The sequence below is a fragment of the Saccopteryx leptura genome, chromosome 2, assembly GCF_036850995.1.
Source record: "Saccopteryx leptura isolate mSacLep1 chromosome 2, mSacLep1_pri_phased_curated, whole genome shotgun sequence".
NCBI classification, from domain to species: Eukaryota; Metazoa; Chordata; class Mammalia; order Chiroptera; family Emballonuridae; genus Saccopteryx; species Saccopteryx leptura.
The window spans coordinates 282,539,685-282,559,028 of record NC_089504.1 but is presented as its reverse complement, the minus strand read 5'-3'; the positions used below and the strand labels follow the sequence as shown (position 1 = coordinate 282,559,028).

Genomic DNA, 19,344 nt, shown 5'->3' with positions numbered 1-19,344 from the left:
AGGAATATAAAATGTAAAACAAGTATGATAATGCTTAAGAATTAAGTATAAAACTTTCTCGGAGTTCTAGGTACCCAGTGTGGTAGGACCAATAAGATCTGAGCCTCACTGTTTTCCTCTTTCCTTGTGTAACAATCAGAGGAAAGGCTATTAACCAGAGAACATATATCATATCCTTATACATGGAAATAAGGAAAGAGTAAAAAAATTCTCTTCGTGTGACTTTGTAGAGCAAAACCCATGCTGAGCAGAACCCCTACTTTCATGGTCTCTTCATTGCCATCACATGTCCTCTGTTCAATCAGGGAGTTCCCCAAGTTGATGACTCCTTCTACTTGCTCAACTCGGCCATTGACCTCATTTTCAAAGGTCTGGTGCTTCAGGTATTTCCTCTGAAGAAAAAGAAGAAACAAAGTTACCCTCTCATTTAGGGAAACAAAAAAAAGGTAACTTTTGTTTAAAAGAAAGAGCTAATATTTCTATTATAACCAAAGTAATTACGGTTTCTAAAGAACACACTCCACATTAGACTCAGAAGTCTCTGAGGACAGCTGTAAGTAATCACAACAGTACAATAGTGTTCAGTATAGGGAGATGACCATTCATCTAACAAACTGGGTGTGCTAAAATTTTTTAATATTCCTATTTTGAGCTTGCCTGAATGTTGGTAGGGTCTTTGTAGGATTCATCACAGGCTATGGGCAGCATTTCACTGATCCATTCTTCCAGGTCTTCGAGGTCACGGTTGAATTGTTTCAGGTCAGCATAGGATCCCAGTTTTGTTCTCTCAGCAATCAGCTGTGCTTTGAGAGCCTTCCATCTGGAGAGATGGCTAGATTACTCTCTGCCCTCTGTCCTTCCCTCAAGCTCCAATGGCATATCCATGAATCTTCCCATTTGCCAATCTGTTTGTTCTCTCATTTATATATTTATGAGTTGTGTATAACAGTTATATATTATTATATATTATATTTCATATGTTACATTATTATATATATCATAAACATAACATGTGTTATATCAAACATAGTCTCATTATTTTTAGATACAAAATACAGTGGTTAAGTCAGGTAATTTTTAAGGTAACTTCCATGTTATTCATTCTATGAGTTTAGATCACAAAGTTTTTCAAAGTGTCAAGATAGTTTAAGGCATCTACAAATAAAAAGAACTCAGTTTTACCCCCATGCTCAATGCTTGCAAAGAGGTCATCTTCCTGTAGCTCAAAAAATAATTACTCAAGTCTGACCTGTCTAACACCCGTTGGAGCCGAGTAGCAATCTCTTCCTTGGCATAGTGGTCATCAGCTATGAGCCGCTCAGCAAAATCTTCCAGCTCAGTGATCTTCTCTTCCTATTTTTTTGAGAGAGAGAGAACCAGATATTTGGAGATTATACCCTGGTACAATGTCAGACTCTCTTCTAGAAAAGAACAGAAATATCCTTGTGACTTTATGAAGGGAACCAAAACCAAGACCAAGAGATAAATAAATGCCTTACAAGGAGGTGGATTTTAAGTCAACAAGAGGAAAAATATTTATAATGACACTGAGATGGACTACTTGTATGGTACTGAGTTTCTTTCTTTGACACTTCCCATGGCCATTGTAGAGGGTAATTCCTGCAATGGGCGTGAAGCTTGAATAGACAGTGTACAAAGTCCCTTCCAATTCTAAAATGCAGGTTTTTAAAGGTTGGACTTAAAGTAAGAGAACCCAGTGTCACATGTGACTTGGATTAGACTAAGGGAAAGTGTCAAGCTGCCCTACTTACCAACCCAAGAATTTCCTGTAAGAAGTAAATGGGAATACTTTTATATCATAAAACCACATGCATATGTAAATTTTCTGTTATTACTACTAATAATTATTTTTAGAATCCTTATATTAATTGTTATTACCTGGACAGTGATTGCTTTATCCAAATCATCACGTTTCTTCATCAAGGCTTCTAGACTCTGTAAGGAACCCTTATCATCTGACCTCAGGAAATTCTCACGTGCCACCATCCAGCTCTCAGCCTGATCACAGTTTCCTTGGAACAGCTATGGGGAATCAAGTTAGAGATATATGGAACATTACTCCTTCCTTATCCACACTTTCATTTTCTACAGTTTCAGTTACCCAAAGTCAATCATGGTCAGAAAATATTACATGGCAATTCCAGAAATAAACAATTCATGAGTTTTAAATCATGTGTCATTCTGAGTAGAGTGATGAAATCTTCAGACATCATGCTCTGTTATGCCTAGGAAGTGAATCAGCCCTTTTCCCAGTGCATCCATGCTATTATATACTTCTCAACTGTTAGTCACTTAACTGTCTTGGTTATTAGACTGTCAGTGTATCAATGGTGCTTTGTGTTCAAGTAGCTCTCATTTTATTTAACTTTAAAATAACTTTTATTACAGTCTATTATTATAATTGTCCTTTCTATAATTAGTTATTATTGTTAATCATTTTACTGTGCCTAATTTACGATTTAAACATTCATATAGATATACAAGTATATGTAAGGTTTGGTACTAACTATGGTTTTAGGCATTCACTAGGGGTCTTGGAACATATTTCTCACAAACAAATGGGGGACTTCTGTACTGGATCTTTTACATTTTTTGTAAACACATTTTATGTTTTTATATAAGCTATAGTCCATTTTTAGGGTGCTATTTCTGAAACCCTAACCCTCGTAAAAACTGGTTACTATTTATTTAAGACTGGTAAACATTCTCCCTTCAGGGTAACCAATAACACTCTCACTCTTATCCTTCAAAGCATTAATTACTTCTTATTCTTAAGCATCAAAACATTCATACATTTTGTTTTATTAATAATCATCTTACTGTACTAGGGTAATCTGTCAACTTGTCTAAATATACTACTTAAAAAAAAAGAAGCACATTAAAATTTCCGGAGATGACGTCGGAGTAATGGTGGCATGAGAAATACTTGTGATCTCTCCCCTTGAAATTTCAACAAATTGAATAACAATTACACTGTAAAAAAAAACCCCACTTGCAATTGCAAGCATACCTAAAAGATCCACAGACTGAATGGACTATAGGTGGGACAGGGTGAAAGGAAGGGTGGAACATAAAGTGCATTCATGGTGGGCTTTGGAGGGGAGAAGAGACAAACCTGGAGTGACTGTTTTTTTTTTCTCTGCTGGACTATGAAGAGTTGGGAGGCTCAGGATCTTTGAATTTTGCCTGAGGGATATGGAGAGGGAAACTCAGAGTGACTGGGTGTCCTTCTGCTGTGAAGAGTGGTGATATAGAGGGGCAGAGGGGGAAATAAACTAAAGCAGCCAAAGCATGGGGTCACAGACAGCATTCCTGTGGTCTGCCCACAGCCTATGCTCAACAGAGATAGAAAAAGGTAAATTGTGGTCCCCCATCCTCCTAGATCTTGCCTCCCTCACCTCATATTACTGAGAGTGGCAGAGACAAATCCCATAGCTAGCTCTCCAAAGCCACTCTCTCCCCTGAAGAACAGAGTTGCTCCACATGCAGTCCCCAGATCTGTCAAGATATGGGAAGGAGCTCCAGAAGCCTGAAATCACCATTGCTAGAGCTGTTAAGCCAGAAACCTGAAGCCATTGAGCCAAAGCCATAAGGCAAAGCTGTAAAGTGCTCACAGCACACCCCACCCACCAACGTGACTGTGGCCTCGCCTACATCATTGTGACAGCAACATCTCAGCAGAGGAGAGCCCAGAAACTTCACAGAGCTAAAAGTTGTAATACAGTAACACCTACAGGAAGAAACCTTTCAAAACCAAAATTAATTTTGCCATTTTTTCCTCTGTTTTCCATTATTCTTATTTTTTCTTCTTATTCTTTTTTCCTTATTTTTCTTTTGGATTTCATTTTCTTTAATTTTTATTATAATTTTTTGTGGGTGTTTTTTTTATTTTATTGTTTGCTTTTAATCTTTTTTCTTGTGGTTTTTCTTCTTGTCCTCATTTCTTAAGTTTTTTATAGTAACTTTTATTATAATTTTTCATTTTTTTGGTTGTTTTCAGTTAGGGTCATTAACTATATTTCACTCAAATGCCATCAAGGGGGAAGAAATCAAATATCATGGCTATACAAGACAGAGATATAGTTCAGAAAGAAAATAAAAAATATACAAAAATAAATCTCAATCATATGTAAACCTCAGAGTTAAATTATAGAGAATTCAAAATTGAAGTTCAAAAATACTCAACAAGATACTAGAAGACACTAATAGATAATTAATTAGCTCAGAAAACAAATTAATGAACAACAACAACAAAATTCTCACCAAGGAGATTGAAATTTTAAAAACAGAGGTAAAGAATTCAATCTATGAATTGAAGATTGAGCTAGCATGTTTAACTAATAGAACAATCAGATAGAGTAAAAAATCAGTGACATGGAAGACAGGCAAATAGTGATGCTACAGAGAGAAGATAAAAAAGACTCACAAGTTAAAAAAAACTGAGAGAGCTCTATGAGAATTGTCTGACTCCATCAGAGAGAGCAATATAAGAATAATGAGCATATCAGATGAAGAGGAGAGGGAGAAAGGAATGGAGAGCCTATTCAAACAAATAATTGGTGAGAATTTTTCAAACCTATGGAGTTATAACCTTGAATTGAAGAAGCAAACAGAATGCTGAATTACCACCATCCAAACAGACCTACTCCAATGACATCATAATAAAATTGTCAAAAATCAATGACAAAGAATCCTCAAGGAAGAACATAACATATAAAGGAAAGTTCATTAAGTTATATTAGACTTCTTGGCAGAAACTCTACGTCCCAGAAGAGAGTGGACTCAAACATTCAAAGTACTGAAAGAGAGAAATTACCAGCCAAGAATATTATATCTGTCAAGGTTATTCTTCAGATATAAAGAAGAAATAAAAATTTTTACAGACATAAAAAAGCTGCTGGAATTTATCACCAGAAAATACCCACTTCAGGAAATATTCAAGGGTGTTATTTGACCAGACACAAAGAACAAAACAAATCAAAACTACAAGTTAAGCTCCAACAATGTCACAATAAAAACAAAGATAATCTGTGAAAACAATAACATAAAAAAGGAGAGGATAAAGATCTGCAGTAGCAAAGGAGGATAGACTGCAGAAGCACTCATAAGACAAAGGACTCCTGTACATAAGAACATTTTTCTCTTAATAACTTAATGGTAACCACCTACAAAGAAGCCACTACTGAAACACACAGCTTAAAAAAATAAAGAAACAGGGGAAAGAAATATAAAATACCATCAAGCAAAAACAACTGACAGGAACACAAAAGAGAAAAATCAAACAAGATAGAGAGCTACCAGAAAATAAAACATAAAACGACCATAAGAAATCCTCAAGTGTCAATAATTACACTAAATGTAAATGGACTGAACTCATCAATAAAGAGGCATAGAGTAGCAGGTGGTATCAAAGAGCATATGCTGGGTTCAAGAGACACATCTACACTGCAAGGACAAAAGTTGACTCAAAGTAAAAGGTTGGAAAATGATTCTCCAAGCAAATAATATCCAAAGAAGATCAGGTATAACCATACTTATATCCAACAATGCTGACTTCAAGACAAAAAAGCTCACCACAGACAAAGGAGCACATTTCATAATGATAAAAGGAAAATTATATCAAGAAGATATAACAGTTCTTAATATATATGTGTTGAATCAGGGAACACCACAATATGTAAGATAGCTACTAACTGATCTAAAAATAGAAACAGACAAAAATACAATCATGTTTGGAGATTTCAACACACCATTGATAGCTTTAGATAGATCATTCAAACAGAAAATAAAGAAATATCAGCTTTAAACAATACACTAGACCAAATGGACATAATAGACATTTATAGGACTTTTCAGATTATACATTCTTTTCCAGCATGCATGGAACATTCTCAGGGATAGACCATATGCTGGGCTACAAAACTAACATCAACAAATTCAGGAAGATTAAAATTATACCAAGCATATTTTCTGACCATAAAGCTTTGAAATTATAATTCAACTCTAGAAAGGAAGTAAAGTAACCCACAGAAATGTAAAAATTAAACAACATACTTCGAGAAAATGACTAGGTCAAAGAAGAAATAAAAGAGGAGATCAAAAGATATATACAGACAAATGAAAATGACAGCAGGACATAACAAAATTTCTGGTATGCAGCAAAAACAGTTATAAGGGGAAAGTTTATATCATTACAAGCTTACATAAAGAAATGAGACATCTGAAAAAAACAACCTTACATCACATATTAAAGAACTAAAAAAAGAACAAAGGCAACCCAAAGTCAGCAAAAAGAAAGGAAATAGTAAAAATTAGAGCAGGAATAAATAAAATAGAAAACAAAAAAATTATAGAAAAAATTAATATAACAAAAAACTTGTTCTTTGAAAATTTCAATAAAATTGACAAATCACTGGCTAGACTCACTAAGGAATAAAGAAAAAGGACTCGTATAAACGAAACCCAAAATAAAAGAGGAAAGATTATCACAGACATCACACAAAGAATCATAGTAGAATATTGTGAAAGATTATATGCCACCAAAATCAGTAACCTAGAGAAAATGGATCAATTCCTACAACTATACAATCTTCCCACACTGAGTCACAAAAAAGTGGAAAACCTAAATAGACCTATAATCGGGGAGGAAATAGAAACAATGATCAAAACCTCTCTGAAAACAAAAGTTCAAGACCAGATGGCTACACTAGTGAATTCTACCAAACATTTAAAGATTTGGTACCTATCTATCCTTCTCAAAGTGTTCAAAAAAAATAGAAGCAGCAGTAATGCTCCTCAATACATTTTATGAGGCCAACATTACCCTGATACTAAAACCTGGCAAGGACAACACACACACAAATTACAGACCAATATCGCTAATGAATACAGCTGCAAATATCCTAAGCAAAATACTAGGAAATCAAAGACAACAATACATTAAAAAAATTATCACAATGAAGTGGGATTATTCCAGGTATACAAGGATGGTTCAACATATAGAAATCAATCAATGTAAATACACTACATCAACAAAACATAAAACAAAAATTATATGATCCTCTCAATAGAGGCAGAAAAGACATTCAATAATATATGGCATCCCTTTATGTTTATAACATTCAATAGAAACAGAATAGAAGAAAAATACCTCAACATAATAAAGGCCATATATGACAAATGATTAACTAACGTCATACTAAATGGTGAAAAAATGAAGGCTTTTCCTCTAAAATTAGGAAGAAGACAAGGCTGACCACTACACTCTTATTTAACATAGTTCTGGAAGTTTTCACCAGAGTGATGAGGCAAGAGAAAGAAATAAAAGGCATCCATATCAAAAAGAAGAAGTTAAGGTGTCACTTTTTGCAGACAACATGATTCTAAACCCCAAAGTCTTCACCAAAAAACTATTAGAAACAATAGCCAATACAATCAAGTCACAGGATACAAAATCAATATACAAAAGTTCACTATTTTCCTACAGGCCAATGATAAAACATTGAAAAATGAACTAAAAAAATAATATTTTTACATTTGCAACAACAAAAAAATACCTAGAAATAAACTTAACAAAGAATGTGAAGGACCAATATGCTAAAAACTACAAAATATATATATTATTGAAAGAAATTGAAAAAGACACAATGAAATGGAAAAATACCCCATGTTCATGGATAGAAAGAATCAATGTAGTAAATATGGCCATTTACCCAAAGCAATATATAAATTTAATGCAATCCCCATCCAAATCCCAATGTCATTTTTTAAAGAAATAGAACAAAAAATTATCAGGTTTGTATGGAACCATATAAAGCCCCAAATAGGCAAAGCAATCCTGAGGAAACAGAATAAAGCCAGAGGTATCATACTATGTGACTTCAAATTATACTACTGCCTGACCAGGTGGTGGCACAGCGGATAGAGTGTCGGACTGGGATGTGGAGGACCCAGGTTTGAGATCCCGAGGTTGCCAGCTTGAGCACGGGCTCATCTGGTTTGAATAAAAGCTCACCAGCTTGAACTCAAAGTTGCTGGCTCGAGCAAGGGATTACTTGGTCTGCTGTAGCCCCACAGTCAAAGCACATATGAGAAAGCAATTAATGAACAACTAAGGCGTCACAACAAAAAAACTGATGATTGATGCTTCTCATCTCTCTCCTTTCCTGTCTGTCTCTATCTATCCCTCTCTCTGACTCTCTCTCTGTCTCTGTAAAAAAAAAAAAAAAAAAAAAAAAAAAAAAAAAAAAAAAAAAATTACACTACTGAGCCACAATAATCAAAACATTACAGTATTGGCAGTAAAACAGACATACAGATCAATGGAACAGAATTGAAAGGCCAGAAATAAAATCATATATAAGGTCTACTGGAAAGTTCTGTTCGTTTCTATCACAAGTTTCGACACGTAAGCACATGTTTATTTCGCGCATGTGTGCCTCTCTATTTTTATCACTTAATGTATACATACTGATGTAGCAAATTAACTAAAACAAAGTTGATTCACTTTAGTCTTATGTGTGAAGCGATAGTTACCCATGGCTACTGATAAAGTTCATTTATGCCACTGTAGTTTTTACGAATTTCAAGAAGGAAGAAATGCTACAGAAGCATGTCTGTCGCATCCACCCATATTCCCTGGACTTAGCACCCTCCGACTATCACTTGTTTTAGTCCTTACAGAATTTTTTGAAGGGCAAAAAATTCAAAAATGAGGAAGATATCAAACAAGCACTGGTTCAATTTTTCACATCAAAAGATAAAACATTTTTCAAAAATGGGATAAACAAATTGCTCTCACGCTGGCAAGAAATCATTAATAATAATGGCAATTATATTATTTAATAAAGTTTATTGATGGTAAGAAAAATTTGTATTTTGTTTTATTCCAAAAATGGACAGAACTTTTCAGTAGACCATATATATATATATGTATGTATGTATACACAAACCATCTTTGACAAAGGAGCCAAAAACACAAACTGGAGAAAAGAAAGCCTCTTTAATAAATGATGTTGGAAAAATTGGAAAGCCACATGCAAAAGAATAAAACTTGACTAGTTTTTTTCCCTGCACAGAAATTAAATCAAAATGGTCAAAGACTTAAACATAAGAACAGAAACAATAAATTACATAGAAGAGAATGTAGGTACAAAACTCAGAGACCTTGGTCATAGAGAACAATTTAAGAATTTGACCCCAAAGGCAAGAGAAGTAGAAGCAAAAATAAATGAACAGACTACATCAAGTTCAAAGTTTCTGCACAGCAAAAGAAATTGACAACAAAACAAACAGGCAGCCAATTAAGTGGGAACAGATATTCGCAAACAACAGCTCTGATAAGTGGTTAATATCCAAAATATAGGAAGAACTCACAAAGCTCAGGAACTAACAAGCAAACAATCCAATTAAAAATGGAGAAAGGACCTGAACAGACACTTTTTCCAGGAGGACATACAAATGTCCAACAGATATATGAAAAGATGATCATCTTCATTAGCTATTCAAGAAATGCAAATCAAAACTACAATGAGATACCACCTCACACCTGTTAGACTGGCTATTATCAACAATACAAGTAATAGCAAGTGTTGGAAAGGCTGTTGAAAAAAAGGAAATTTCACTCACTGCTGGTGGGAATGCAAATTAGTACAACCATTATGCAAGAAAGTATGGTGGTTCCTCAAGAAATAAAAAACAGAATTACCATATGACCCAGCAATCTCTCTCCTAGGTATCTACCTTAAAAACTAGAAAACATTGGTACATAAAGACACATGCACTTCATATTCATCACAGCATTTTTCACAGTGGCCAAGACATGGAAACAACCAAAGTGTCTCTCAGCAGAAGCTTGGATAGAGAAGTTGTGGTACATATGTACAATGGAATACTATTCAGCCATAAGAAATGACAACATATTGCCATTTACAACAACATGTATGGACTTTGAGAACATTCTACTGAGTGAAATAAGTAAATCAGAAAAAGCTAAGAACTGTAGGATTTCACACTAGTTGGTATATAAAACTGAGACTCATGGACATAGATAAAATTGTAGTGGTAACTAGAGGGAAGGAGCTGTGGGGGAGGGGAATGTGGGTGGAATGGGGGGGAAGGGTATAAAGAGGGACAAATATATGGTGACAGAAATGATTTTCTTTGTGTGATAGATATACAACATAATCAACAGTTCAAATGCTATAGAAATATTTACCTGAAACCTATGTATGCTTATAAAGCAATGTCAGCTTGTTACAGTTAATTTTCTAAATAAAATTTAAAAATTAAAAAAAAGAAATAAGTAAAGATACACTATCTCACTAATCTTTGTTCTTCTAAGGTTCTGCACAGTCAGTTCTCAATAAAAATCAATCAATGAAAACATCAATTAATAAATAAATTATAATAACTCCCATTTTGTTTGGACTTTTTTAATAGGGATAAGGGCAAAGAATACAACAATGATGAATCTAAAAATTAAAAACTACAATGTCAGATAATCAAGAGATGCCCTTGTGCTTACAACATGGGCTAACCATACTAACCATGTAAAATTGCATAGAAAGAACAGACAGAGGCTAATTCTGTTCAACGAATATAGATTTGTTGTACCTGAAACTCCAGACACTGATCTAGCATCTTCTTGCGTTGCTTCCAAGCTTTCTCCAAATCATCTCTCTCTTGTCTGACAGATTGAAGCTTTTCTTCAATTTTAGGACTGTTGTGGTGTCTGCTATCTATAAGTTCTACACCAAAGTCTTCTAAGGCCTGGAAGGTAGGAGCCTCAGCCTCCATGTCAGCATGATGTTCCTGTGGGGAAAATGTGGAAGAAACTGATGAGTCCAATAATATCTCACCAAGGTCATGTGACCAGTAGCTATGGCTTTTGCAGCCATACCTTGTGTCGCTCCATCAAGATCTCAGTACCGATTAAGTCCTCAGCCAGCTCCTGTGATGATACCCTGTCATCAATGCCACTGATCCAATTCTGTAGGTCCCTAGAGAAACAGACATATTGGTATTGACAAGAAAACCTTACAATTTGATACAAGGTTGTCTTTCTTTGGGTTTTTTCTTCTCTAGAAAATGTTTCTAGATTAGTACCTTCTATCTGGCTTTATATGCTTCATAGCTCTTAGGTTCGTTGTTTTCACCATGTGATTTAATAATAGCAGCCCCTTGCATTTAAAAATCTTTTCACATATATTATCTCTTTCAATTCTTGCAATAATCCTATATAGAATTCTGATAATTCTTTTGTTTTTATTTTGGAGATGAGAAAATCAACTTAGAAAATAACTGATTTGTCTATGTGATATAACTAAAAGCAGACATCTGGCCTGGAATCCAGACACTGGAGCCCTGGACCAATTCATATTGCTTTACTCTTAATTATTCTTATTCCTTAAAATAAATTCTTAGGTTTAAAAATTTATCTTATTATGGAATCTCAAGGAAGGCATATCTAGGACAAAACAGTCTCTTCTTTTGTAAACACATTTATTCACTTACTCAAATAATTAAATTTTATTGGGTTCTTACTAAGTACCAAATATTGTGAAAAAGTCATATTTGTGTATTCTAAGAGCTCACCTATTAAAAAAAGATAAACAACCTGAAAAGCAAAAGTGTCTCTTTTTTAAAAAAATGTTTATTTTATTGATTTTTTTTTTTTTAGATAGAGGAAGGGGGAAAGAGAGAGAGAGAGAGAGATAGAGATAGAAATAGAGAGAATTTATCTGTTCCTGTACATGCCCTGATTTGAGATTGAACTGGCAACCTCTGAGCTTCAGGACAATGCTTTAACCAACCAAATTACTTGGCCAGGGCTAAAAGTGTCATATAGAGGTAAAATAAGTTACTTGTTCTGAGACTGAGAATACTATTTCCACAACATAAAAGAAAAGGGATTACACTGGGCTTCAAATCTTATATTCAGGTAGTATCTATCTATCATCACATATGAGCAAAAAATTATTTGGATAAATTGCTATGGATGCTATTTATTTTTATTGTATGAAAAACTATAGTTTTCCAGAGGTGGGTACTCTCAAGAGTAACTGTGATTATTTGCCCAAAGTTTCTTCCTTTTTTCCCCCAGAAATATTACATTGAAAGCTAATGTAATATTTACATTACATTAATATTTACATATTTACATGTAATAATATTTACATACAAGAATCCTTCCTGGATTCTTATTTAAGTACTTCTCCTATCAGACTGATATGACAGGGGAAAATGTGGGAATTGTTCCCCAAAGTGTATATTTGTTAAATTGTAATAATGTCTAGAATTTTTTTAGCAAGGCAATGATAATTATTTAGAATTTGATCTCAACATTTCTAAGTTTATTTCTTGTCACTTTTCTTTATCTCTCTGAGCTAAAACAAAATAAAACTAATGAACAGCAACAAAAACCTATGCTCTAGCTGTCTCTGCTTGTTTCATGAACATGCTGCACCTTTCTTATCGTTGTGCCCCTGTTCGTATATAGCTTCATTTATCTGTTATGATGAGTGTTTTGGGGTTGTATTACATTCTATTATGGTTAGCTGTATTATTCTCTGCCTTTCCAGTAAAATAAAAATATCCACATTATACAACTCCTGACAGAGCATCCTATATAGGTATAGTATACACTCTATTGAAGTTTATCTAATTTCTTAGATGACCTCACATTCCTTCAAACTTCAACATTTTATGGCTTAAAGTATTAAACTTAAGATTTTTGTGCCTTACCAGAGGTACTATCTGGACATTGAGTTATCCTCCAAACTCAGCAGTGAAGAGCACACAAACCCAGACTGCTCCTAGAAGCTCCCTTCAGGAACTAGACATAAAATTCCCCACCCTGTCTGGCCTTTTGAGCTTTACCTGGCTTTGCTGAGGAACAGGTAGAATTTCTGGGCCTCATTAAGGTTCTTCTTACGATCCTCTGTATGCCCCAGTAGGTCGTCCCAGGCCTTATTCAGTTCCATTTGCTGCTTCTGCAGGTCAGCAGTGGCATCTGGGTGGGACTCACTTAGCCGCTCTGCTGTCTCTCCCAATATGGTCACCTGGGGAGGTACAAGAACATTGATAATCATCCTAGAATCACACCTGAATCCTAGCAAAAGAAAAATCTTGCGTCCTCAAACAGACATCAGTGAAGTACAAGAACATTTTGTTACTTTCTTAACTAAAATTACCCTTCTATTGGTAAACATGTTAACTCCCTGAAGTAGTCAACATTTACATGACCACACTTTTTAAGATAAGAAGGCTTTCAGAGATGGTGCTTAAGTAAATGCTGGTTATTGGCAGCATTATTAAGGAACCCAAGGACTCTAATTTTTATTGTGAAGCTCTTACCCAGTGGTCCCTAACCTTTTTTGGGCCACAGACCAGTTTAATATCAGAAAATATTTTCACGGACTGGCCTTTAGGGTGAGACGGATAAATGTATCACGTGACCAAAATAAGCGTCAAGAGTGAGTCTTAGATGAATGTAACAGAGGGAATCTAGTCATTTTTTTAAAAAAAAAACATTGTTCAGGCCCTGGGCGGTTGGCTCAGTGGTAGAGCATTGGCCTGGTGTGCAGGAATCCCAGGTTCGATTCCCGGCCAGGGCACACAGGAGAAGTGCCCATCTGCTTCTCCATTCCTCCCCCTCTCCTTCCTCTCTGTCTCTCTCTTCCCCTCCCGCAGCCAAGGCTCCATTGGAGCAAAGTTTGCCCGGGCACTGAGGATGGCTCTGTGGCCTCTGCCTCAGGCACTAGAGTGGCTCTGGTTGCAACAAAGCGACGCCCCGGATGGGCAGAGCATCACCCCCTTGTGGGCGTGCTGGGTGGATCCCAGTTGGGCGCATGTGGGAGTCTGTCTGACTACCTCCCCGTTTCTGGCTTTGGAAAAATACAATAAATAAATAAATAAAATAAAAATAAAAATAAAACATTGTTCAGACTTAAATATAAATAAAACGGAAATAATGTAAGTTATTTATTCTTTCTCTGCAGACCGGTACCAAATGACCCACGGACCGCTACCGGTCCGCGGCCCGGGGGTTAGGGACCACTGCTCTTACCAATATACTAGATATTTCTGTGCTTCCTTTTGCTTTGCATGATAATGACATGTTGTATGATGACTGATTTATCCCATAGTGCATCTGGCAAGCTCCAGAATTCACTTTTAGGTTGATGTAGGATTAAGCTAATTTAATAGCGTGTGAAGAAAATTCTGCACTATATTCAATCATTGGTCTTGACTATTCTGAGTCTAAACATTTTCTATTTGTCTTAGGCTGCTGGTCTCCAACTAGCTTCTGTAAGTTCTGCTCACTTGAAACCCATTAAATAGACACTTGGACAGGAGGTTCATTTCCAATACATTTCCTTTTCTTCTAGTAGATTGAATTTTATTGGGGTGACAATGGTTAACAACTATTTATCACCCCTATATTCTCCTCCACCTATCCCAGCCCAGCAATTTCCACACTGTTGTCCATGTCCATGAGGTTTTTTTTGTTCTTTTGTGCTCTATCCCTCCACATCCCTCATCCAACCCCCTCCCACAGCTGTTAGCTTGCTCTCTATGTGTGAGTCTGTTTCTATTTTGTTTGTTAGTTCATTTTTTTCATTAGATTCCAAATATAAATGAAATCACATGGTACTTATCTCTGTCTGAATGGCTTATTTCACTTATCATTATGATCCTGGAGATTATTAAAAGAATATGTTTTCCCTTGGTGCTAATAGTACTGTGGCATGTCCCTTCAGTGGTCGTGAATTAGGGACAGGATACAAGAACACTTATGGAGTAATAAAAAGAAATATAAGAATAAGGACTGGGAAGTAAAACCACAGAACAAGGCATTGATACATATAAACACGAAGAGGAAAGTATTAGAAAATCTTGGAAAATAATGTCTCACCTTTTCTCCCAGGGGTATGAGGTCTCTCTCAAAACCCTCATGCTGTCGCTGAAGGGCCTGAACACTGAACAGATCTGAGCCAGGATCAGCAGCACCGAGGACCTGGCTCTTCTTCTCAATCTGTTCCTTCGTGTCATTTGCTTCTCTAGTACATGAGTATTTAGAAGTAAGAATGTGTATCAGAATCAGATTAGCTGGACTCACAAGGAAGTCATCACTACCACCACCACCTCATCATCATAATCATTATCACACCACATCATCATAATCATTATCATCATCATCACCAACATTATTCTTTTAAATGTGCTAGAACTTATGTTCATTTATATTTATAACTATAGTACTTGAGGTATAATTACTATTACCATTCCTATTTTATTTATGAGAAAAGTGAATTTTAAAAATGCTAAGTATATTTTTCAAACTTATACTACTGCTAAACAATCAAGTTTAAGTTTGAACAAGATTGCCTTACTGCAGAGCTATATGCTTAACTATTATATTTCACAAGATTCCCTCTTAAACCATTCTAAACAATCATAATCATTGCATTTTGCTTTTCCCTTCTCTGGATATTCAAAAATACATTTATACATGGTGAAGATGTTTGGTTTCTATTTGGTTGTTCATTTTGTTTGCTGTTATGCATGTGCATTTCTTAGTGTAGAAAAAAAATTGGAAATCCTAGATAAGTTGTTGAAACAACAGCGAGTCACTGTGATATCTGCTGTTTTTAACTATCTCTGTCTAGCTCAGAAGTATAGTTATTTAAACCTGTTTCTACTTTAAGTTTTATTCACTGTCCTGACAATATATATAGGCTGCTATTATGTGCCAAGGTCCAAGCATAGGCACTAAAAAATTGAAGGTATGGTGGTTTCTCCAAAAATTAAGAATAGAGTATATACCCTACTGGGTATATACCCACAAAACTTGAAAATGCGGTTACGTAAAGACACATGCATCCCATGTTCATTGCAGCATTGGTCATAGTGGCCAAGACATGGAAACAGCCAAAATGCCCTTCAATAGAGGATTGAATAAAGAAGATGTGGTACATATATACTATGGAATACTACTCATCCATAAGAAATGATGACATAGTATTATTTACAACAACATGGATGAACGGTAATAACATTATATTGAGTGAAATAAGTAAATCAGAGAAAGCTAAGAACTGTATGATTCCATACATAGGTGGGGCACAAAGTTGAGACTCATGGACATAGACAGGGGTGCAATGGTTACCAGGGGGAAGGGCGGGGTGGAGAGGGAGGGGGATGAGGGAAGGGGAGGGGCTTAAAGAGAAACAAAATATAGGGTGACAGAAGATGGTTTGATTTTGGGTGATGGGTATACAACATAATCGACTGTCCAAACGATGTGGAGATGTTTTCTCTAAATCTATGTGCTCTGATTGACCAATGTCACCCTGTTAAATTTAATTGTCTAAATAAAAATAAAATAAAAAAAGAAAATTAAAATTGGTTGTCTGGGAATATCTTATGTGCCAAGTGAAGAATATACTACAAAAACACATCATTTCCTATTATTTCTATTTCAGAAAAAAGGGTTATACTAGTAGCTATGGTTCTACTATTATGGGAGGGGTTTTTTGTTTGTTTGTTTTTTGTGACAGAGACAGAGAGAGTCAAAGAGAGGGACAGATAGGGACAGACAGACAGGATGGGAGAGAGATGAGAAACATCAATTCTTTGTTGTGGCTCCTTAGTTGTTCATTGACTGTTTTCTCATATTGCCTTGACCATGGGGATACAGCAGACCGAGTAACCCCTTGCTCAAGCCAATGACTTTGTGCTCAAGCTGGTGAGCCTTGCTCAAACTAGATAAGCCCACACTCAAGCTGGCAACCTCGGGGTCTTGAACCTGGGTCCTCCACATCCCAGTCTAATGCCCTATCCACTGCGCCACCACCTGGTCAGGCTATTATGGGAGTTTTTGAGTGGGTTCTAGAACAGTACCACTGTTTAGAGTTAAGATTCTCACCTGTGAAACATTTGGACAGCATGGGCACTACCCAGCAGTTGGCGCTGTTCCTCTGCAAGCCTCTGCAAAGAGCCCCAGCGGGTGTTCAACTCCTAAAAGAGGTAGACATATCAGACTTAAGCTTGGGAGCTGACTCAGATAGCTCAGGGGTGTCTAAGACTAGATAGGATTTAAATATTGGTTGTTTTATGTTATCTCCTTCAGAAATTACATAGGTTTACTTCTTTCTTGGATAGCTTGAGTTAGGGACTCTTGTGATTGCAGTTAAAAAAGAGATTACTTTTCTTTCTAAACTGATATTTCAGAGTGAAACCATCCTACTTTCTGTAGAGGGTAAGGGTAAGTAAATTGTTCCTATGAACATTCCTTTTTTCTTTTTACTCCATATCAATATCAACCACCACAAAAAGCAGGAGAGAACTCATCCTCAGTAGTTTATTACAACCCAGAGACCTAGACTAGACATTACATTAATGTTCATTAGATATTTTATGGAACCATAGGTACAAACTTGAATCAGTTATAGAATGCCCCTTTCCCCATCTCTACTGATTTATAATCTTTTTCATCTTTCACCAGATTTTATCAAGGTCTATTTCTTCCAGTAAGTTTTCTTGATTTACCCCTTCCACCACCATAGTTCCTTTATCTGCACTTTCTTTGTATTCATGTATTTTAGCACTGGATTTCTATATCTGTAGTGATAAGGTAGAGGTGAGTATATGTTGCAGTCTGATGACTTCAGATCAGTTGAAATGGCTAAACTATTTGGACTACTGTCTTTGACCTTTTCTGTGTTCAGCTCCACACTGCCATTACTTTCTGAAAGTCCCACCTGATCTGTGGAATATGAAGTTGAGTATATTTACATTAAATGATAACTCTCAAAGCTCGACCTGGTAGTGAGGAGAGATGAAAGGAGCCTTAGTTACCTGCTGTATTTGAGCTCCTTCTGGTGTTAGAAGCTCTTCAAATAGAAGATCATCAGCCACCTTGTTGATGTCCTTCAGTCGAGGCTCATTGGTCTTCAAATCCTGGATGGGGAATTTATACAAAGCAATGTAAGTCCTCTTTTTACAAATATTTCACATTTGCCTGCTCACCTCTGCCATGACATAGATAAATCTTAAAACATATTGCTAACCTTACTTTCAATGCACAACAAGCTGCCTCACTCAAATTGTCACCTAGAAGAGGGCCTTTAACCTCCCTGACATCCAGTGACTCTCAAAAACTTGGTAAGAGATCTGTTATTTATCTGAAGTATGGAGCACATTCATTTTCCTAGATTTCTTTTTAATTTCATTTTCCCCTTCAATTTTTAAGGTACTTATATACTGGCATATCAATCTTTTATCTTAAAAATATTTTCTCCCAAATGTGTTGACTCTATTATCATTTTGTTTATGGTGATATTTGCCATGCAAAACTACAGGATTTTTTATGTTGTTCTTATTGTGGTTTTAATGAAATTTATCTTTTTTTTAGTGTCCTCAATGAACACAAATTTTGAGTCATAGTTAGAAAGCTTTTTCCAACAAGACAGTAAACAGATGATATAAAAATTCTGTAATTAAAACAGTGTGGAAAAGAATACAGTAAATAACATCAGACTAATGGTGGTGTGAGTGATACTCCTGATCTCTCCCCTTGAAATTTCAACAAATTGAACAATTATAATAGAGGGAAGGAACCCTATCTGAGATTTCAGGTGCACCTGAAAGATCCATGCACGGAATGGATTAAAGGTGGGACAAGGTGAAAAGGGGGATGGAAAATAAAACACTTTCATGGTGGGCTTTGGAGGGGAAAGGAGCAAACCCTGAGTGACTTTCTGTTTTGGTTTCTCTCTGCTGGACTATGGGGAGGAGGGAATGATGGAAGCTCAGGCTCTCTGGATTTTGTCTGAGGGACATAGAGAGAGAAACTCACAGTGGCTGGTTCTTCTTCTTCCAGGAAGAACAGTGAGACAGAGGGGCAGAGGGGAAGACAAACCAAAGAGGCCAGAGTGTAGGGTAACAGCCCATGCTCCTGTGTTCTGCCTGTAGTCTGCATTTAGCAGAGACAGAAAAAGCTAAAGTGTGGTCCCCCAGCTTCCCAGATCTTGCCTCCCTCATCTTGCAGTACCATGAGTGGCAGAGACAAATCCCACAGCTAGCTCTCCAGAACCACTCTCTACACTGAGAAACAGAAGTGCTCCAAGTCTGGTCCACAAGTCTGTTGAGATGTGGGAAGGAGAACCCAGAAGACTGAGATCACCACTGCTAGAACCAGAAATCTGGAAAACTGAAGCCATAAAGACAAAGTCATAAAACTCACACAACACTTCCCATTCACTAATGCAATTGCGGCCCCACCCACATCATTGCAACAGCAACATCTCAGTGGAGAAC

At 36.2% G+C, this 19,344-nt stretch overlaps 1 protein-coding gene across 1 annotated transcript in view; it reads right to left on the bottom strand.

Annotated features, from left to right (window-relative positions):
• The window catches only part of SPTA1 (spectrin alpha, erythrocytic 1), a 134,266-nt gene that overhangs the window by 45,795 nt on the left and 69,127 nt on the right, over nucleotides 1-19,344 (bottom strand). The window contains exons 24-33 of the mRNA XM_066366089.1: nucleotides 17,884-17,985; nucleotides 16,952-17,043; nucleotides 14,939-15,083; nucleotides 12,901-13,082; nucleotides 10,922-11,021; nucleotides 10,636-10,833; nucleotides 1,900-2,043; nucleotides 1,250-1,353; nucleotides 658-820; nucleotides 261-392 (exon numbers count right to left, since the gene is read on the bottom strand). Coding sequence (XP_066222186.1) covers nucleotides 261-392; nucleotides 658-820; nucleotides 1,250-1,353; nucleotides 1,900-2,043; nucleotides 10,636-10,833; nucleotides 10,922-11,021; nucleotides 12,901-13,082; nucleotides 14,939-15,083; nucleotides 16,952-17,043; nucleotides 17,884-17,985 — 1,362 coding nt within the window. The remainder of the gene's footprint in view (nucleotides 1-260; nucleotides 393-657; nucleotides 821-1,249; nucleotides 1,354-1,899; nucleotides 2,044-10,635; nucleotides 10,834-10,921; nucleotides 11,022-12,900; nucleotides 13,083-14,938; nucleotides 15,084-16,951; nucleotides 17,044-17,883; nucleotides 17,986-19,344) is intronic.